The sequence below is a fragment of the Acomys minous genome (assembly GCF_964271855.1).
Source record: "Acomys minous genome assembly, chromosome: 10".
NCBI classification, from domain to species: domain Eukaryota; kingdom Metazoa; phylum Chordata; class Mammalia; order Rodentia; family Muridae; genus Acomys; species Acomys minous.
Genome location: NC_140491.1, coordinates 49,049,772 through 49,066,852, shown reverse-complemented (window position 1 = coordinate 49,066,852; position 17,081 = coordinate 49,049,772). Strand labels below are relative to the sequence as shown.

At 51.9% G+C, this 17,081-nt stretch overlaps 2 protein-coding genes across 3 annotated transcripts in view; both read left to right on the top strand.

Moving 5' to 3' along the window:
* TBC1D10A (TBC1 domain family member 10A) overlaps positions 1 to 6,839 on the top strand; it is a 31,153-nt gene extending 24,314 nt beyond the window's left edge. For both annotated transcript variants that reach the window (XM_084798781.1, XM_084798782.1), the window contains exons 4-9: positions 3,664 to 3,770; positions 4,299 to 4,413; positions 4,489 to 4,554; positions 5,042 to 5,231; positions 5,324 to 5,478; positions 6,017 to 6,839. In XM_084798781.1, the coding sequence (XP_084654907.1) occupies positions 3,664 to 3,770; positions 4,299 to 4,413; positions 4,489 to 4,554; positions 5,042 to 5,231; positions 5,324 to 5,478; positions 6,017 to 6,481 (1,098 nt within the window). In that variant the 3' untranslated portion in view covers positions 6,482 to 6,839. The remainder of the gene's footprint in view (positions 1 to 3,663; positions 3,771 to 4,298; positions 4,414 to 4,488; positions 4,555 to 5,041; positions 5,232 to 5,323; positions 5,479 to 6,016) is intronic.
* A 2,548-nt stretch (positions 6,840 to 9,387) lies between these two features.
* On the top strand, positions 9,388 to 13,884 carry CASTOR1 (cytosolic arginine sensor for mTORC1 subunit 1). The gene is made up of 9 exons (XM_084798072.1): positions 9,388 to 9,612; positions 10,120 to 10,190; positions 11,498 to 11,691; positions 11,774 to 11,906; positions 12,101 to 12,224; positions 12,604 to 12,717; positions 12,887 to 12,969; positions 13,079 to 13,173; positions 13,325 to 13,884. Exons 1-9 carry the CDS (start codon positions 9,500 to 9,502, stop codon positions 13,400 to 13,402), a joined length of 1,005 nt encoding a protein of 334 aa, XP_084654198.1. The 5' UTR covers positions 9,388 to 9,499; the 3' UTR covers positions 13,403 to 13,884.
* Positions 13,885 to 17,081: the final 3,197 nt, after the last annotated feature.

Sequence of the window (17,081 nt, the reverse complement as noted above, 5' to 3'; positions counted from 1 at the left end):
GAGTTTTCCTTCCTTTCTTTACTTCTCTGCTGTATCTCTGGATCGGCAATCTTCCCCTGGCAGTGGCTCCCCTATGTGCTGTCCTAGACTTCAGTAAGATGGATGATTGACAGGGCCTCTACTCATAGGCCTGGCTGCTCAAGACGCAGATTGACCCAGTCCATGAACCGTGTCTACTGAGGCTGCTGTGCACCTGAGGTTCTACTCATAGCAGGTCTCAGTGCAGTGGACTTGATTTCAGTTCTGCCACCCTCTTTTAGCTCTTTCTCTCAACAGTTACTCAGGTTTGCTTTCATGGTTGAGCACAGCGCATTACTTCACAGCTCTTGGTCATCAGGAAGTGACCCTCAGACCACTTCTCCTCCTGATGTCTTAAACAAATGCTGTAGCCTGTAGGGGCCTGTACATTAGGACCACAAGCACCTTCACATTTCTTGGCTCCCCTCCTCTAATCTGTCTCCTGTCTCTAAGCCTAACTAGACATGATCCAGTAGGGGGGGTCTTCAGGGTTACTTGGGGGTCAGTAGCCAGTCAGTCATTGGTCAGAGACCATGCCGTCTGTAGTCTTGCCCACTGTCCTGCTCCCCATCTTCCTCTCCATGGCTGTCATGGTACAATACTTCTCTAGTCACTGAGCTGTACTGCTGAGCTGGTTCCCCTGGCGAATACCGTAGAAGCAGTTGGCTTCTCTGAGGTTGCCCCACTGTACCTGCCAGACTTGACCCCAGGCATCAGGGCTTCCCCAGGCTGTTGGACTAATGATACGCAGTGAGACAGCTGCCAGCCACCAGCTTTGTTGATATCCTTTATACGTCAGTAAGTAACTTCTCTCTGGCCAGACCTGTTCTCTGTGAAGAGTAGGCAGGGGCCGAGCAAGGCAGCCTGGAGTTTACACTGTTGACCTGGAGAGGGCTCAAACTATTTGTTGGTGGCACTTGGCCCTGGGGACAGAGAGCCTGGTGGGGTGACAGTACTTGGCTAGAGGGCGATTGGTAATCCCACATAGCACCAAGACCAGGTCCAAAAAAGCAACTTCTTGACTCTAGAATCTTCCTTCTTATAGCTCTATCTCCTGTATTCCAGTGGGCTCCATCCTGGTCAGAGTTGGTGGTTCAGACATGGGGCCCCACCCAGAGTCCAGAGGTTCCTGACATGAGAGTAAAGGCTGTAAGTGGGTAGCCTCCTGGAGATACTATCCAGAAGGAGTATATCCACAGTACAGTGAAGCACAGAACTTTGTTTGTTTTGGAGGGGTTTTAGTTGATTTTTTTTGGTGAGGAGAGGTTGTTCTGTTTATTTTTTTGAGACAGGGTTTCTCTTGTGTAAACCTAACTGTCCTAGAACTCCCTTTGTAGACCAGGCCTCCAACTTGGAGATCCACCTACCTCTGCCTCCCAAGTGCTGGGATTAAAGGTGTGAGCCACCACAGAAACACAGAACTATCTCTCTCTCTCTCTCCCTCCCTCCCTCCCTCCCTCTCTCTCCCTCTCCCTCTCCTCCTCTCTCTATCTGTCTCTGTGTGTGTGTGTGTGTAATGGTGTCCGCAGAGGAACTGGCCACCTGAGAGATGTCTGGTAGGTTGCTTGTAAAGACATAGACTTGCCAAGAAAGGCCTCCTTTGAGCCTGGCAATGTATGGTGGGTCATCATGGCACTACTGGGGGCTCCAGTGTTCTCAAGCACACCTGGAAGGCCTCGCCTGTGGATGACCTAGAGGACGTAGATAAGGATGGGGCATTCTCCTCTGCTTTGAGTGCTGTAGCCATGGGGAAGCACAGTGCTAAACTGTGTATCCACGCTCATAAGTTCTTGTACTCATGGCCTGTCTGCCCACAATGCAGGGTCTAGTGGCTCCATTTTTTTCAGCACTTGCCCTTTCTTGCCTCTTCCTTGGCAGGGCCTTCCTGCTCTTCCTGGTTTTCTCTGACTTCACCTCCTGAAGCATCTCCAGCATGGTTAGATTCACAGAGGCCAATGATTGCAGCACATCCTGGGCTGCAGGAGCTGCACCTGCCTGTGGTAGTCAGCACTTTTCCCCTGGAGGCCCTGCAGCTACCCGCCCTTAGCTGTCCACATGCCATGGTACACTCTGGCTGCTGAGGCACCAGAGCCTACATCCAGGGAACTGACTTTTGCGGTTCTCGGGACCACTAGAACAATTGAGGGAGCCTTCTTCTTTTTTGAGAAAAGCAAACTTGCCTTGTGCTTGGATGGTACAGGAGCGTGCACAGGACACACATAGACCCTAACTTGAGGGTTTTTGGGGCTCCAGAGGGTGACACCCACTCCTTCCACTGAAAAATCCCAGCCCAGGACCAGAGCCCAGCCTGAGCTCATCTTGTATGTTGCTACCTCGCTCACGCCCTAGGACCTTCCCAGATGCTAATCCACCCTGTGGGCAACAAGTACTTGTTTGGTCTCTCTGCCCATTTGTCTGCATTTTCTTTGTACTTATTCTTTCTTCTCTGAAAGTTGATGTATGGATTTACAGGGAATAAGATGGACAGGCGAGCATAGAGCTCAGCGAGCCTGAGAAAAACATGCATGTGGCCAAGATCAGATCAAGAGAGGACATTTCAAATGACTGTGGAACCTTTTTGTTCTGTTAGAGCTTGGTGGCTTTTAAAAGGTACATACACTGGAGGTTCAAAGAAAGTAAAAGTGTTGAAACCTCAGTACCTAGACAAGTACTTAACATGCCACACTCCCTTCCTGAACAGGTGATGCCTGCAACACAGGGTACAGGCAGCAGAGCAGCTGGGTTTGGTGGCTCTGGTTTCATACTCGCTTTCAAGTTCCAGCTCCACCGTGTTTCTAGTCACTAGGCTTTGGGTAACAGACTTCCATTTGACCCTTCAGTTCTCTCATCTGTGAACAAAGTGTAATGCCAGGATCTGTTTGGGGTAGGGAAGGGGCCAGTAAGTCCCATATGTGCTTCATGCTCAGCTCTGCATCTGGTTCTGAGCTGTGGTAACACCTAACTGTTGAGAAGCCATCTATCTGAAGGACAGCCATTATCCCTAGATAATCTGAGTCCTGGCCGCTGTGATTCTGGCCATAGCCAGGATAGATGCTTGCTCATAAGAATCTTCCAGCAGGGCTGGAGAGATGGCTCAGCAGTTACGAGCACTGGCTGTTCTTTCAAAGGACCCAGGTTCAGTTCCCAGCACCCATATGGCAGCTCACAACTGCCTGTAGCTCCACTTCCAGGGGAATCTGGCACCTTCACAGACACATGTGCAGACAAAACACCAATGCACATAAAATAAAAATAAATCTTTTTTTACGATTTATTTATTATTATGTATACAGTGCTCTGCCTGTATGTACACCTGCATGCCAGAAGGCGGCATCAGACACCATTATAAATGTTTGTGAGCCACTGTGTGGTTGCTGGGAATTGAACTCAGGACCTGAGCCATCTCTCCAGCCCCAAATAAATCTTTAAAAAAAAAAAAATTAAAAGGAAAAAGAAATTTCCAGGAGTTAGGACCCCTCTCAGGCTCCCCAAGGTTTGGCTATTCTTGCCTCTGTGGGTTTCATTTCCTGTCTTCAGAAAGGCCTGGCTTAAGAGATTTGGGTGCCTCTGGTGCCTAATCTGATACCCCAGACAGCTACCTCTTACCAGGGGTGTTCTTTCCTGACATTGTGCCCTTGCTTCCAGGAGCTAGACATGTCTCCTGGGGACCCCAAGTGGCTAGATGTGATTGAGCGTGACCTGCACCGGCAGTTCCCTTTCCATGAGATGTTTGTGTCCCGAGGCGGCCATGGGTAAGTAAGCAGGCTAAGCATGTGGTTGGGAGGTGGCTCTAAGCTGTCTCTTAGACCATCAGGAGAGGCACAGTGAGCTTGGGGGCACTTTACCTTCTGTGGTGTGGTGGTGCACTGACCCACCTTCGGCTCTTGCAGCTACTTGCACCATTTACTGTCTAGACTCAATGTTCCTGGTTGGGCCTTCTTGATGTAGGGAAAGGAGTCTGGGACTTGATGGACAGAGACAATAGACAAGAGAGGAGTATGTATCGGGCAAGGGCCAGAGCTGCCCAGCAGGGAGGCCATCTCTAGTCCCTCCTCAGTCTGTGTCTATCTTCACCCAGCCCTGGTCCAACCCTTGCTTTCTCTTTGAGCCCCGTCCTTGGGCTCAAAGGTGGGAGACTAACTAACTTACTGGTGACCATGGGCACATCCTTTTCAGAGAGGGGCAGGTTCTGAGGCAGGTCTGTAGATGTTCATCAGGGTACAGGGGAGGTGGTGGGCATAGTCACCATCTGCTCCCTCTCCTACTCGTCCTCTCCACAGCCAGCAGGACCTGTTCCGCGTGCTGAAGGCCTACACGCTGTACCGCCCCGAGGAGGGCTACTGCCAGGCTCAGGCCCCCATTGCTGCTGTGCTGCTCATGCACATGCCTGCTGAGGTACCAGGGCCTGGGTGGGCGGGCAGGTGAGGTACCTGACCCCAGCCACAAGGCTCATGCCTCTCTCACCCACAGCAAGCCTTCTGGTGTCTGGTACAAGTCTGTGAGAAGTACCTGCCTGGCTACTACAGTGAGAAACTGGTGAGTACCTGCCTAGCCTGAGACACTCCAGGCTGGATGCCTTCTATAGCCACTCCAAGGCCTCTCACTTCTCTCCTAGTCCCTCTAGGCAAAAGTCCCAAGACCTGATAGAGGCTACTTAGGCAAGCTCCATCTGTGCCTCAGGCCTCCTTGACCTCGCATAGGCTTAAGAGCTTGTTTGAGGCTCCGTTCTGTCCTGCTAGAATGCCTTTCCCTCAGCCTTCAGCCCATGCACGTAGCTGTCCTTGACCTTGACAGGCAGGAGTTCCTATTCCTGCCATTTTGGGGACACTCAGCCCCATTGTCCCCTCCCCCGTTCTGTCTGTGCTCTTTTCACTGTTCCTGAGGGACCGTCTGTGTCTGGTTTGTTCATCTGTCTTCCAGTGCTCTATGGGCTCTAGCTACCTGATGAATTATTGAATGTTGACCCAGTGCTAGGAGCCCTATGGGCTGTGGTCATGGCTCTGTGGCCTTGCTGTCTCTTCAGGAGGCAATCCAGCTGGATGGCGAGATCCTCTTCTCACTCCTTCAGAAGGTGTCTCCTGTGGCTTATAAGCACCTTAGCCGGCAGAAGATCGACCCCTTGCTGTACATGACAGAGTGGTTCATGTGTGCCTTTGCCCGCACACTGCCCTGGAGCTCTGTGCTGCGAGTCTGGGACATGTTCTTTTGTGAAGGTACTAGGCTATGCTGCAGTCAGGGTGGGTGGGGGGTTTACAAAGGAAGCACAAAAGCCTCCCTTGGACTCATCATCTGCCCCCTCATACAGGAGTCAAGATCATCTTCCGTGTGGGGCTGGTGCTGCTGAAGCATGCACTGGGCTCCCCTGAGAAGCTCAAAGCCTGCCAGGGCCAGTATGAAACCATCGAGCAGCTGCGGAGCCTCAGCCCCAAGATCATGCAGGAAGCCTTCCTGGTCCAGGAGGTGTGGCACCATATCTCCCATTGCTGTAGGGGAGCTCGTATGGTCCTGCGTGGAGGGCTGGTCAGCACTACAAATTAAGAGATATATACATGGCCAGTTTCTGTGGCAGGACCGTAACCAGACTCATGCTAATGCATATTGCAGGGGCGGAATTCTAAGGCCATTCTGTACCCACCTCCAGCACTGTCCTCATTTTATACTAAAGGAAACAGGCTCATAGAGGCAAGATTTCAGAGTGATTCCCCTTGGTCGTCAGCTGAAAAGTGGTGGGGCTGGAACTGGAGCCTGGTCAGTAGGGGACAATATAGCTGAGAGTGGGGTTGCTTCTGTCCTAGATGTAAGGCGAGTGGGCCTGTGAGCTTACTCCTTGGAGACAGTGGGTCTCATGTTTGGCACTCACACCACAGCCACATCCTCCCTGGGTTCAGCCTTCAGTAGACACAGTTAGGGGTTGCTGGTGGGCAGGAAAGCCAAGGATTGGGGATAAAAGGGAAAGGTCATTCTTTCCGGTGCTCACATGCTCCTCATTGCCCCAAAGGTGATAGAGTTGCCTGTGACGGAGCGCCAGATTGAGCGGGAGCACCTCATCCAGCTGCGGCGCTGGCAAGAGACCCGTGGTGAGCTGGAGTGTCGCTCTCCACCCAGGATGCATGGTGCCAAGGCCATCCTGGATGCAGAGCCTGGTCCCCGACCTGCCCTGCAGCCCTCACCATCCATCCGCCTACCCCCAGATGCCGCCCTCAACTCCAAGGCTAAGCCACCCAAGCAGGTCCAGAAGGAGCAGAAGCGGACAAAGGCCAGTGGGCAGCTGGACAAGTCCCTAAACCCCACCCAAGCCACAGTGGTGACTGCTTCAGGAGATGCATGCCATCCTCAGGATGTGCCCCAAAAGGACCCAGTCTCCCAGGACCCAGTCCCCCAGGACTGTACTCCCCAGAACTTACCCTACCACCGTTCCCAGGAGAGCCTGACCTCCCAGGAGAGTGAGGACACCTACTTGTAACCCTGGGAGCTCAGGCCTCCAGGTGGGGTCTCCACACGTCACACACGGTTCAAAGACTGACAACACTCCAGGTCCTCGGTACCTGAGGGTCCAACTGCTTGGCCACTAGGCTGGGAGAGAATCTGGCTGGCCCAGGACAGATTTTGCCTGAGCCTCCTTATTTATTTTCTCTTGAGTGGAGCTGACCCAGCCAGCACAGGCAGCAGCTATGGCCCAATAGGTTGGGCCTCACTCAGTTCCATCCTACTGGGGGATATCCCCCAAGGATAGGGTGCTGACATGCGGGGAAGCGGTGGGGTACTCTTTGTGTAAAAAAGAAATATGGTTTTATACTGAAATAAACAGGCTTGTGTATAGAGCTGGTGTGCAGCTAAGGACCCAGAAGGGATGGACATCACCCTTCATCCTGGGCCCCCGGCCCAAAGCCTGCTGCTGTTCTTGGTTCTTCTCTCTCAACCCATCTCTGCTTCCTTCTGTCACAGAAGTCACTTCAGGGATGAAGCCCACCACTGGGGCAGAGCAGGAAATGGTCCCCAAAACCTTGGTTCCTGTTTCTTTATTGGGGTTGTGTGTGTGTGTGGGGGGGGTAAGATCCCTGAAGAGGTAGCTTAAAGCTGTTCCTCCTCCAAGGCCAGGCCTGGATGCCACTTTAGATCCCAGTTAACTTCTAAACACTCACGTTGTATCAGGGGCTGTCACCTGGGCAGGTTACTGCAGATGCCTGACAGAGGCCTCCAGCCAGAGGCAGGCAAGGGAAGAAGTTGGCCTCCCTGATAAGATGCTACTTTTCATTTGCTGACAAGGTCCACCTGCCAGGCTGGGCTTGAACCTGACATAAAAGGAGTCTATGCCTCCTGCCCCCTGCCCCTCACCCAAGCGAGCCCGTGAAGGGGTAGGCAGGTGCTCAGTGACAACCTGGTAACTGGCATTGATGAGGACAGGGTGTCCCTGGGAGAAGGCCCACCCCCCCCCCCCTTCTGCTGAGGAAGCAGCTTTTCTAGTCAAACAATAGTGGCTGTTCCTGGCCTGAGACCAAGCAGGGCCAGACCACAGCCAGGAACAGGGAGGGAGAAACAGGACTTGCTGGGAGCTTTCTGGCATTGCCTGGGCCTAGGTGTTGTCCTGGGATAGCTGGGGATACTGAGGCTAGAGAGGTGAATGGTCACCAGAGGCTTGGGGCAGCTCGCTCACTTTAACTCCAGCCTCTCACCCCTATGGTTTCTCACCCTGTCCACACTTGCCACGATGAGATGGGCTCAGCCTTTGGGAAAGCACTCCACACCTCCACCCCTCCCCTCCCCCAGTTCTCCAGGGGACAGACCAGGATGTGGCGGCTGCACAGTGTTCCATGAGAATCATCTGGAGCTAGTGAAGCCAGGAACAGGGCTGAGCCCAGCTTCCGTCTGCCTGTGGTGCAGGGTCCAGAGCATGAAGTCCTGCATGGGCCTGCTGGGTCCTGGATCACACCCAAGTCCTGCTTAACCTACCTCGTTCAAAGCCTCCAAGCCGAAGCTGAGTGCCTGGGCCAAGCATGGGCCCCTTGGAGCATGCTGTGTCCTGTCATGGAACCACCTATACTTGCTCATTCCTGCTCAGCCTTGGGGTCTTAAACCTTCAGACACTTGATCATACCTGGGGTGTCTGCCAGTGCTTGGGGCTTTCTTGGATCTTTAGCTAATTTAGATGTGCTCAGGCCAGTTGAGCTCTGCTAATGGTGACAAACTTTAAGGAGGCTTCAACAGGGCTCAAGTCTCTGGCCTGAATACTCAGGGAGCCTCAGATGCAAGGGCCTGCCCCAAGTCCTGGGTATTCCCAGCTCAGGTGCTTCTGGGTTGTTTCCCTGGAAGAAAACCTCAAACTTCAGAGTCCATAGTATGTTGCTCAGAAAGTGAAGAGGGCGATTTTTCTATGCCTCCCCTTAGTGGGGAGCATTCTACTCTGGAAGCTGGGTGATTAAAAACTGGGCCATGGGGTGGGGGTGGTCTGGTGGTCTGGAGAGATGGCTCAGAGGTTAAGAGCACTGGCTGTTCTTCCAAAGGTCCGGAGTTCAATTCCCCAGCAACCACATGGTGGCTCACAACCATCTATAATGAGATCTGGTGTCCTGGTGTGCAAGTGTACATGTAGGCAGAGTGCTGTATACATAATAAATAAATCTTAAAAACAAAACAAACTGGGCCACGAAGGCTAGGTTTCAGCTAGTCTAAACAATAATAGCAAGGTAGAGATGAGGTATTAGCAATACCAATCCTGAGCAGCCCTTTCTTAGTCCCTATCAAGCCTTGTCAGCTCTGCAGTCCTTGTCCTCCAGCAATAAAAGAAGAAAGGCACGACCCAGTTGTAGGTCTCCGCCCTAAGCTCCATACTCCGGAGATTTGTAGACAACATTCCGGACCCAGGCGAGCTCGGACATGTCTTGGGGCACTCTCGTGGCTTTTTTGTTGGGTGTGTGGTGGTGGTGTGGTGGTGGAGGGTCGGGACAGGGTTTTCCTATCTTGGTTTATCCTAGAACTCTAGACCAGTCCGCCCTCGAACTCACGGAGATCTGCCTGCCTCTGCTTCCCGAGTGCTGGAATGAAAGGCATGCAACGCCACCCTCTGGCTCAGCGTCTTAATGGCTTCAAGCATAAAGCCCACGTGCGAACCTGGAGGATAGTCAGGACGTAAGCTTCCGGCAGGTTCCCAAACCCAACAGCTGGCGTCCAGCGGAAAGGGCGTGTCCGAGCCTGGTCTGGAAGCCACAGATGGGTGGGAGCAGGCCATGATCCACAGGCTGCGGCCAGAAGAGTGGAGCTGGCCAAGATGAATTTCAAAGGCAGCCAGCAGGGCCGGGAAGGCGGGGCTTGGGGGAGGCGTGGCCACTTCTCAGCAGTTGTGGGCGTGGCCGCCGAAGAGTGGGTCCCTGGCTGGGCGGGCCCGCAGCGGGCGGTGTGGAGCCCTGCTGCTTTAAACCGGGAGCCACCTCCCCGCCTCCTACTGGGTCTAGCTGGCGGCGAGGCCGGTGCTCCGGGATCTGCGATGGAACTTCACATCCTAGAGCACCGGGTGCGAGTACTGAGCCTCGCCCGCCCTGGCCTCTGGCTCTACACCCACCCGCTCATCAAGCTGCTCTTCCTGCCCCGTCGCAGCCGGTGCGCACGCGGGTTCACTAGCGCTGGGCGGGCGGGCGGGGGCTCCGCTGTCACTTTGGGCCAGGAGCGGAGGATTAGGGTCGCCGCGAGGCAGCGGGTACCGGGTGGGGACGCTGTTCTTTCTGGCCGCTATCAGGCCTGGGCCTACCCTTTTCTGGGACGCCGCCGCCTATCCGGCCCGGAGAGGCCCCTTCCCAGGGCTTGCCAAGGTGCAAACTGCCAAGAGCAGGCAGTGTAGTGCGGGCATGCCTTCGTAGCCCTGCGGTAGCACCCTCCCAGACTCCTCACGTTGAGTTAGAGAGTTATCCACGGGGGCCCAAAGCCTGACACCTCTAGGGTGTGGAACGGAGGGAATATCCCAGATACGGGACCCAGACCACCTTGCTCCAGAGAACGCCTGAGGGTGGGTCCGGAAGGCTCCCGGCGGGGGGTCTGTTATGCAGCGGGAACAAAGTTCACTCCCATTCACTCCAGGCTGACCTGCTCCCAACTCTTTTCTTCCTACAGGTGCAAGTTCTTCAGCCTGACGGAAACCCCAGAAGATTACACACTCATGGTGGATGAGGAGGGCTTTAAAGGTGGGAACTGGGCCCCCTGTTCACCCCTAAGCAGTATTCCTACTAGGCTCAGAGGTCCACCATCCAGAGAACTTAGGCCTCCAAGGAGTATAGGTCTGGGTTCATATCCTCCACAGCTCACTTCCGTACCGTTTCCTCTCATGTAGGATGTAGTCGTAACGGTTTAACAATATTTACGAGAGTTTTATAAACTTAAAGCCCACGAGGAGCTGGATTTGATGAGTCCCAGGCCAGCAAGGAAGTCTCACCCACAGTTTTAGGCTGGAGTACGGGGGTTCATGCAGCAGTTTTAACCCACGGACATTATTTCTTCTTGGACTTATCTCCCCAGTGAAAGCCAGCTCCTCCCCTACTGGCCTGGGAAGTCTAGGAGTCAAGAGTTGAGGAAGGAATGCTAGAGCAGGCAGCCAGCCCAGAGCAGGGGCCTGGCTTTGCTTGGGTGAACAGCCGCCACCCTGGCCCTTGTCCCTGTTAAGGACCGGGACCGGGAGCTGACTTCTGCCTCCCATTTCTGCCTGTCTGGCCCATGCTCGAAGGCCAGCCACGAGGAGCTTGGCCTTGCCTCCCTCCCAGAGGACTTAGTTTCCCTCTTCTGTCTGGAAATCTGGCCTGCAAGGGAGCGCTTCCCCATGAGTAGGTCGCTGGGCGCCCTCTGGTGGTGCTGTGAAACCCATTAGGCCAAAAAAGTCTTGAGGACTAATTTGCAGATAGGAAGTTGAGACTACAGTGTTTGTAATCCCAGTGCTTAGGGGGCCGTGGAAAAAGGATCACTTTGAGTTAAACCCTAGCCCCACCTCCATTGTAAGACACTGTCTCGTAGCAAACAAACAACCAAAGAGCCTCCAAACACCCTTGCCCCAAGTTACACAGCAAAACGGTAAAGCTGGCACTTGAACCTAGTTCTAAGTTTGGAGCAGCAACGCTCACTGCGACGGAAATGACAGGAAACAGGCCTGGTCTCCAGGTCTGTCAGGAAATAGATCTGACTGTCTTGTTAGAACTTGATGGGGTTGGGGGCTGGAGAGATGGCTCTTACTAGAGGACCCGGGTTCAACATCCACATGGCAGCTCACAACTGTCTGTACTGCCTGCTGCAGGGATCCGACACCCTCACACAGATTTTATATATATATATATATATATATATATATATATATATATATATATATATATATACACACACACACACACAAAACACCAATGTACATACAAAAATAAATAATTTTAAAAAACTCAACAGGGTTTAGGTAGAGACATTGAGCCGCATAGAGGAGCTGACTAACCAGGCACGTGCCTCCTGCCCACAGAGCTACCCCCATCCGAGTTCCTGCAAGTGGCCGAGGCTACTTGGCTGGTGATGAACGTGTCGCACAGTGGCGCTGGGGTGCAGGCTGCTGGAGTTACTGGAGTTACCAAGATTGCCCGGTCTGTCATTGCTCCCCTGGCCGAACACCATGTGTCTGTGCTAATGCTCTCCACATACCAGACAGACCTCATCCTGGTGGGTTTGGGAAGGGTGCTGATGCGAGGCAGAAGCAAAGGTGCCTGGGGTTGCGTAATGTGTGGCGTTTGCCTTGACCCAGGTACGGGAGCAGGACCTGTCAGTGGTCATCCACACACTAGCCCAGGAGTTTCAAATCTACCGTGAAGTAGGCGGAGAGCCTGTGCCTGTTGCCAGCGATGATTCCAGCAATGGCTTTTCCCGAGACCAGCACGGTAAGGTCTGCCCTCCAACGCCCACAGGAAGGCCTTCTGCTTGGAACGGATGGGCGGGCGTTCTTGGGACGACTGGCAAATGCTATCAGTCAATGTGGGCTTAAAATACACCGAGGCCCTACCCTGGCCAGCCACTAGGGGTCGCCCCAGCCCAGGATTGCCTTTATACCTTGAGGCCCATGTATTCTGAGCAGGGCCCAGTCCCACGGTGCATCCCATTCAGAGCCCGCAGAACCGCTTTTGTGTCCTCACACTGGACCCTGAGACATTGCCGGCTATTGCCACCATCCTCATCGATGTCCTCTTCTACTCACACAGGTGGGCCACGCGTGCACTTCATCTCTGCCTCACGCTAGTGCTTCGTGCACTCTGACCTTTTGTCTTCTGTCACTCTGTATCCTGCTCAGGGTCGTAGGGTTCCTGACAGGCTGTTATCCCTCAGCCAGAGGTGTTGGCGACCTGACAGGCTGTTATCCCTCAGCCAGAAGTGTTGGCAGGACAGCTCCCCAGCCATATGTGCCCCAGTCAGGCCCTCTGCCCGAGGCCCCCTGGTCATTGGCAGTTAAAAGCTAAGGGTTCTCTCACAAGGAAGTAAAAATTCAAGGGCCTCCCCAGAGTCGTCCATTCTACCTCCAACCACATGGTTGGAGAGGACCGTGTGCCTGGCAGAGCCCTTGACCCTGTCATTCCTCTCCAGTGTCCCCAAGGAGGCGGCCTCAGGCTGTCCTGAGTCAAGCTCCATCCCATTCTTCGCTTTCTCCCTCATTGAGGGCTACATCTCCATTGTCATGGATGCAGAGACCCAGAAAAAGTACGTAACTCCTCCCTTGTCCCCCCCCCCCCCAAAGGCCACAGACCCTCGGCCTAGCCTCCGGGGAGGTGGAGGAGGGGGCGACAGGCTCTGAAGGCTGGCAGGACATGCCCCAGGGATCAGGGTAGGTGGGGAGGAATGGGGTACCATCATCCACCTGCCTCCCCAGGTTCCCCAGTGACCTCCTGCTGACCAGTTCTTCTGGGGAGCTTTGGAGGATGGTGCGCATCGGGGGACAGCCCCTGGGCTTCGGTGAGGACCACTCACTCCCAGTATGGAGCGTGGGAGGCGGGAGGGGGCAAGCCTGTGGGTATTTTCGATAACTAGGGTAAAACTACCTGTGACTCCAACCCGCCCGCAGATGAATGTGGGATTGTGGCCCAGATCGCAGGTCCCCTGGCGGCCGCTGACATCTCTGCTTATTACATCAGCACCTTCAACTTCGATCACGCCCTGGTGAGTGCCTGGGTTTGGCTGGAGGGTCCGGCAGGGACACTGAGGTGTCCGCGGGGGTGGGGGTGGGGGGCAAGAAATTTCAACTGCTTTAGGGAGCTGGGCATCCTTGGCCAGATTGCGCCTGGTGTTTCATGTTGTGCACTCACCCCAGGTTCCTGAAGATGAGATCGGCAGTGTCATTGATATACTCCAGCGACGACAAGACGGGCTGGCTTCCAGAGATCCATAGGGGACGCCAGACTCCCAGCATTCCCTCACCCCCCTGGGCTTTCAGAGACTTTTCGGAGCTGTTTCCTGAAGCTTCAGAGTGAGCCCCTGACCCTGCTAAGGGACCCTGCTTCTGCTTCCTGTCATGGAGCTGGCCCTCGTGGACGTGTGCGCACCCCTAGGCGCAGTGGGCAGCCGGTGACTCCAAATTGTCTGCCCACAAAGGACACCATGGTGCTTGGGGCTTAGACCCCACCCCCCACCACCGCCCCCAACCCATCACTTCCTCCATGGCCTCAGCATTGCACAGACCCTGCCTGAGGCTTGGGCCAGCCCCCTCTCACCTGGCTGGGTCTTACTTCCCTAGGCTGGGCTCCGATCTCCAGCTTGGGTTGCCTTCCTGTGCGGATGGAGTTCCAATGGTGCCTTCCGGTCTTGGCGCTCCGAGGGAAGGGTTTTTACATCTTGATTTATGCCTGTTTTAAATAAAAGGCTTGATGATGAGCTGGGCCCTCTGGTTCTAAGTGACGGCCAGTGTCGGGTCTTGGTCTCTCCCAGATGTGTCCCACCTCCTTGGCTTCTCCAGCAGTATTGTATATATGATAAATGAAGAACTGTAGCCCCCAGCCAGCGCATTTGCGATGAAGTCACGTGGTTCCCATCCAGGGCTGTGCATCTCTAAAACAGTCTGGCATCTCTTCATTCTTAAGTTACTTGCGGAACAGCCTTGAGAGTTCTGGACACAGGGACAAATACCCCTGTTCCTTGTAGGCTTCGACCTTTCCCAAACCTGCTTTGAGGTCCTTTACTGCTTATACCTCCCTTCCAACCCACCTGCCCTAGGTAGGAGAGAAAAGAGGTTCATGGGAACAGGGGAAGTAGACCTTTTTGGACTCAGTTCCTGGGAGCGATTCCCCTGGCGTAGTCTGCAGGATTTCAGCAGACCAACAATTCCACCAAAGTTGCTGCTGGAACCTGGAACCTGGAGCCCCGAAGCATTCTCTGGAGTGGTGCTCCTCCAGGAGCATCTCGAAGTGGAGCAATGAACAGCCAAACAATACCAAGGCCCCAAAACCTCCTGCCTCCTGTTTTGGGCTTTTATATATATATACTCTCTCTGAGTCTGTACTAGGATGTGTTTCAGCTGGCAAAACCCAGGCCTCTGTACCAGATGGTTCATCTTCTAGTGGCTAAGCCTCGCCTGTTTTCTTACAAGTCTGTTCCCCATCCCACACTTGGGATCAAAACAAAAACAAGCTTACATCCACTACATATCCTCCTATTAAAAATTAAAACTATAATAAAAAACAATTATGTCCCAGGACTCGGGAGGCAGAGGCAGGTGGATCGCTATGAGTTTGAGGCCAGCCTGGTCTACAAAGTGAGTCCAGGACAGCCAAGGCTACACAGAGAAACCCTGTCTCAAAAAACCAAAAAAGAAAAAGAAAAAAAAAAAATTATCCAGGAAAAGTTATATTTACAAGGACCAGTCCATCTGTATTTGACAATCTTGAAATTATTCCACTATCCTATCCTACTGGGTCTTATCACACAGTGTCCAAACTTTTCCTAACATCACTTTATTATAATTCACATTTATCAACCTATAAACATGTTTTTCGCTCATAAACTAATGCTTATAGAAATACTATGGCTATCTAGTCTTCAACACCATCAAAGATTTTTTTTTTTTTGAGGCAGGGTCTCTCTGTGTATTCCCTGGCTGGCTGTCCTGGACTCACTTTGTAGACCAGGCTGGCCTCTAACTCAGCGATCCACCTGCCTCTGCCTCCTGAGTGCCGGGATTAAAGCGTGAGCCACCAGGCCCAGCCCACACTTGTTTCTGGATGACCATCATCTTCACTGAAGCAGATTGGAGGTGCTGCCAGGAGCAGATGTGTCTCTCTGTCAGAAAAACCCCTTTATTATTAAATACCATGTTCTGTAGATCTCTGAAGTGTTTGAAGACCATCTATCTATTTACTATAGTGCATAATCATATCTATCTACTTATCTACCTATGTATCTATCTATCGATTGATCAACTTATTGGTCTATCTCAGTATATCTAAATAGACAAGCATTGCTTGTTTTTAGCTATGCACTATCTGTGTAACCTTGAAAACATATACAAGAAACTAAATAAAGCTTCTTCTGTAATTAAAGTAGTATCTAACAAGACTACAAATAAGATTTATAGGTGACTACTTTTTTTTCCCTCGAGACAGGGTCTCTCTGTGTAGCCTTGGCTGTCCTGGATTCGCTTTGCAGCCCAGACTGGCCTCGAATTTACAGCAATCTGCCTGCCTTTGCCTCCCGAGTGCTGGGATTGAAGGCGTGTGCCACCACCGCCCAGCTTAGGTGACTAACTACTAACTTGTATCTCCAACCATCCTGAACAGTTTGTAATAGTTAACTCTCATAGGACTAGAACTTTACATCATATTTTAAATGAGTTGCATATGTACAATACATTAAGCAAATGTTGAACAAAAAATCAATATACAAGTGTACAATACATAAAGCAAAAGTTGAACGAAATAATCTTAAATTTCTTATCAATCTACAATACCAATGTAAAAATATTTGAGGCTAATAGATTCAATAATATCCCTTTTATCCTATAGTTCTGTATCCTCCCCTTTTATCCTTCCCTTTTTCCCTCCTTTTCCCTAACACTAGATAGGATAGAAAGATAAGAGAGAAAGAAGGGTAGAGGGAGAAAGAAAGAAAACCCTAAATGTAACCTTTACTAACTTATAACCAACCCCCCTAGACAATAACAAACATTGGTAACCCGCCAACAACACCCACCCCACCTATTGGAATGGGGGCATCATGTTCTCAAAATTGCTTTTTTCTGTCTGGGGATTAAAAACATGTTTCGGGTACCCTTAGAAAAATAAGATATTGGCCAAGCGCTGGAAAACCTAGCTATGTCTGTTTCTGTCCAGTCTATTTGGGATTGATTCTTTGGGCTAGCCCTTTTAAAGTTGATATGCTTGCAGATTCTTGAGGAAACAGTAGCTGAGGCAGTCTTTGAGGTTGAATCACCTGGGCTACCTCCTTTGTCTTCATTATTATCTGCTTTGTTTTGTTTTGATTTTTTGCTCTGAAAATAAGAAAACTTTTACAAGTATTGGTATAGGTACATTTCTACATATATATGGAATATGCAAGGTGTACAAATTATCTAAAGATAAACATCTGCCCTATTTTTAAGATCAATTATTATTATTATTATTATTATTATTATTATTATTATTATTATTATTATTATTATTTTGGTTTTTCGAGACAGGGTTTCTCTGTGTAGCCTTGGCTGTTCTGGACTCGCTTTGTAGACCAGGCTGGCCTCGAACTCACAGTGATCGGCCTGCCTCTGCCTCCCGAGTGCTGGGATTAAAGGTGTGTGCCACCACACCCGGCTCCAAGATTATTTATTATTATGTACACAGTGTTCTGCCTATAGACCAGAAGAGGGCATCAGATCACATTTCAGATGTTTGTGAGCCACCATGTGGTTGCTGGGGGTTGAACTCAGGACCTTTGGAAGAGCAGGCGGCACTCTTAACCACTGAGCCATCTCTCCACCCCCATCTGCCCTATTTTTGAGCAGGTATAAGGCATCCATTTTATACGTCTGTTTGAGCTGTAATATCCAAGCTGTGAAAGAATGGCATGTCACCAGGACCAGGTGG

Excerpts from the sequence above, each read along its gene's own strand:
- CASTOR1 (XM_084798072.1), top strand. The coding sequence starts at position 9,500 with ATGGAACTTCACATCCTAGAGCACCGGGTGCGAGTACTGAGCCTCGCC. Across the intron at positions 9,613-10,119 it reads TTCCTGCCCCGTCGCAGCCG|GTGCAAGTTCTTCAGCCTGA; the intron begins GTGCGCACGCGG and ends TTCTTCCTACAG. Across the intron at positions 12,225-12,603 it reads GTCCTCTTCTACTCACACAG|TGTCCCCAAGGAGGCGGCCT; the intron begins GTGGGCCACGCG and ends ATTCCTCTCCAG.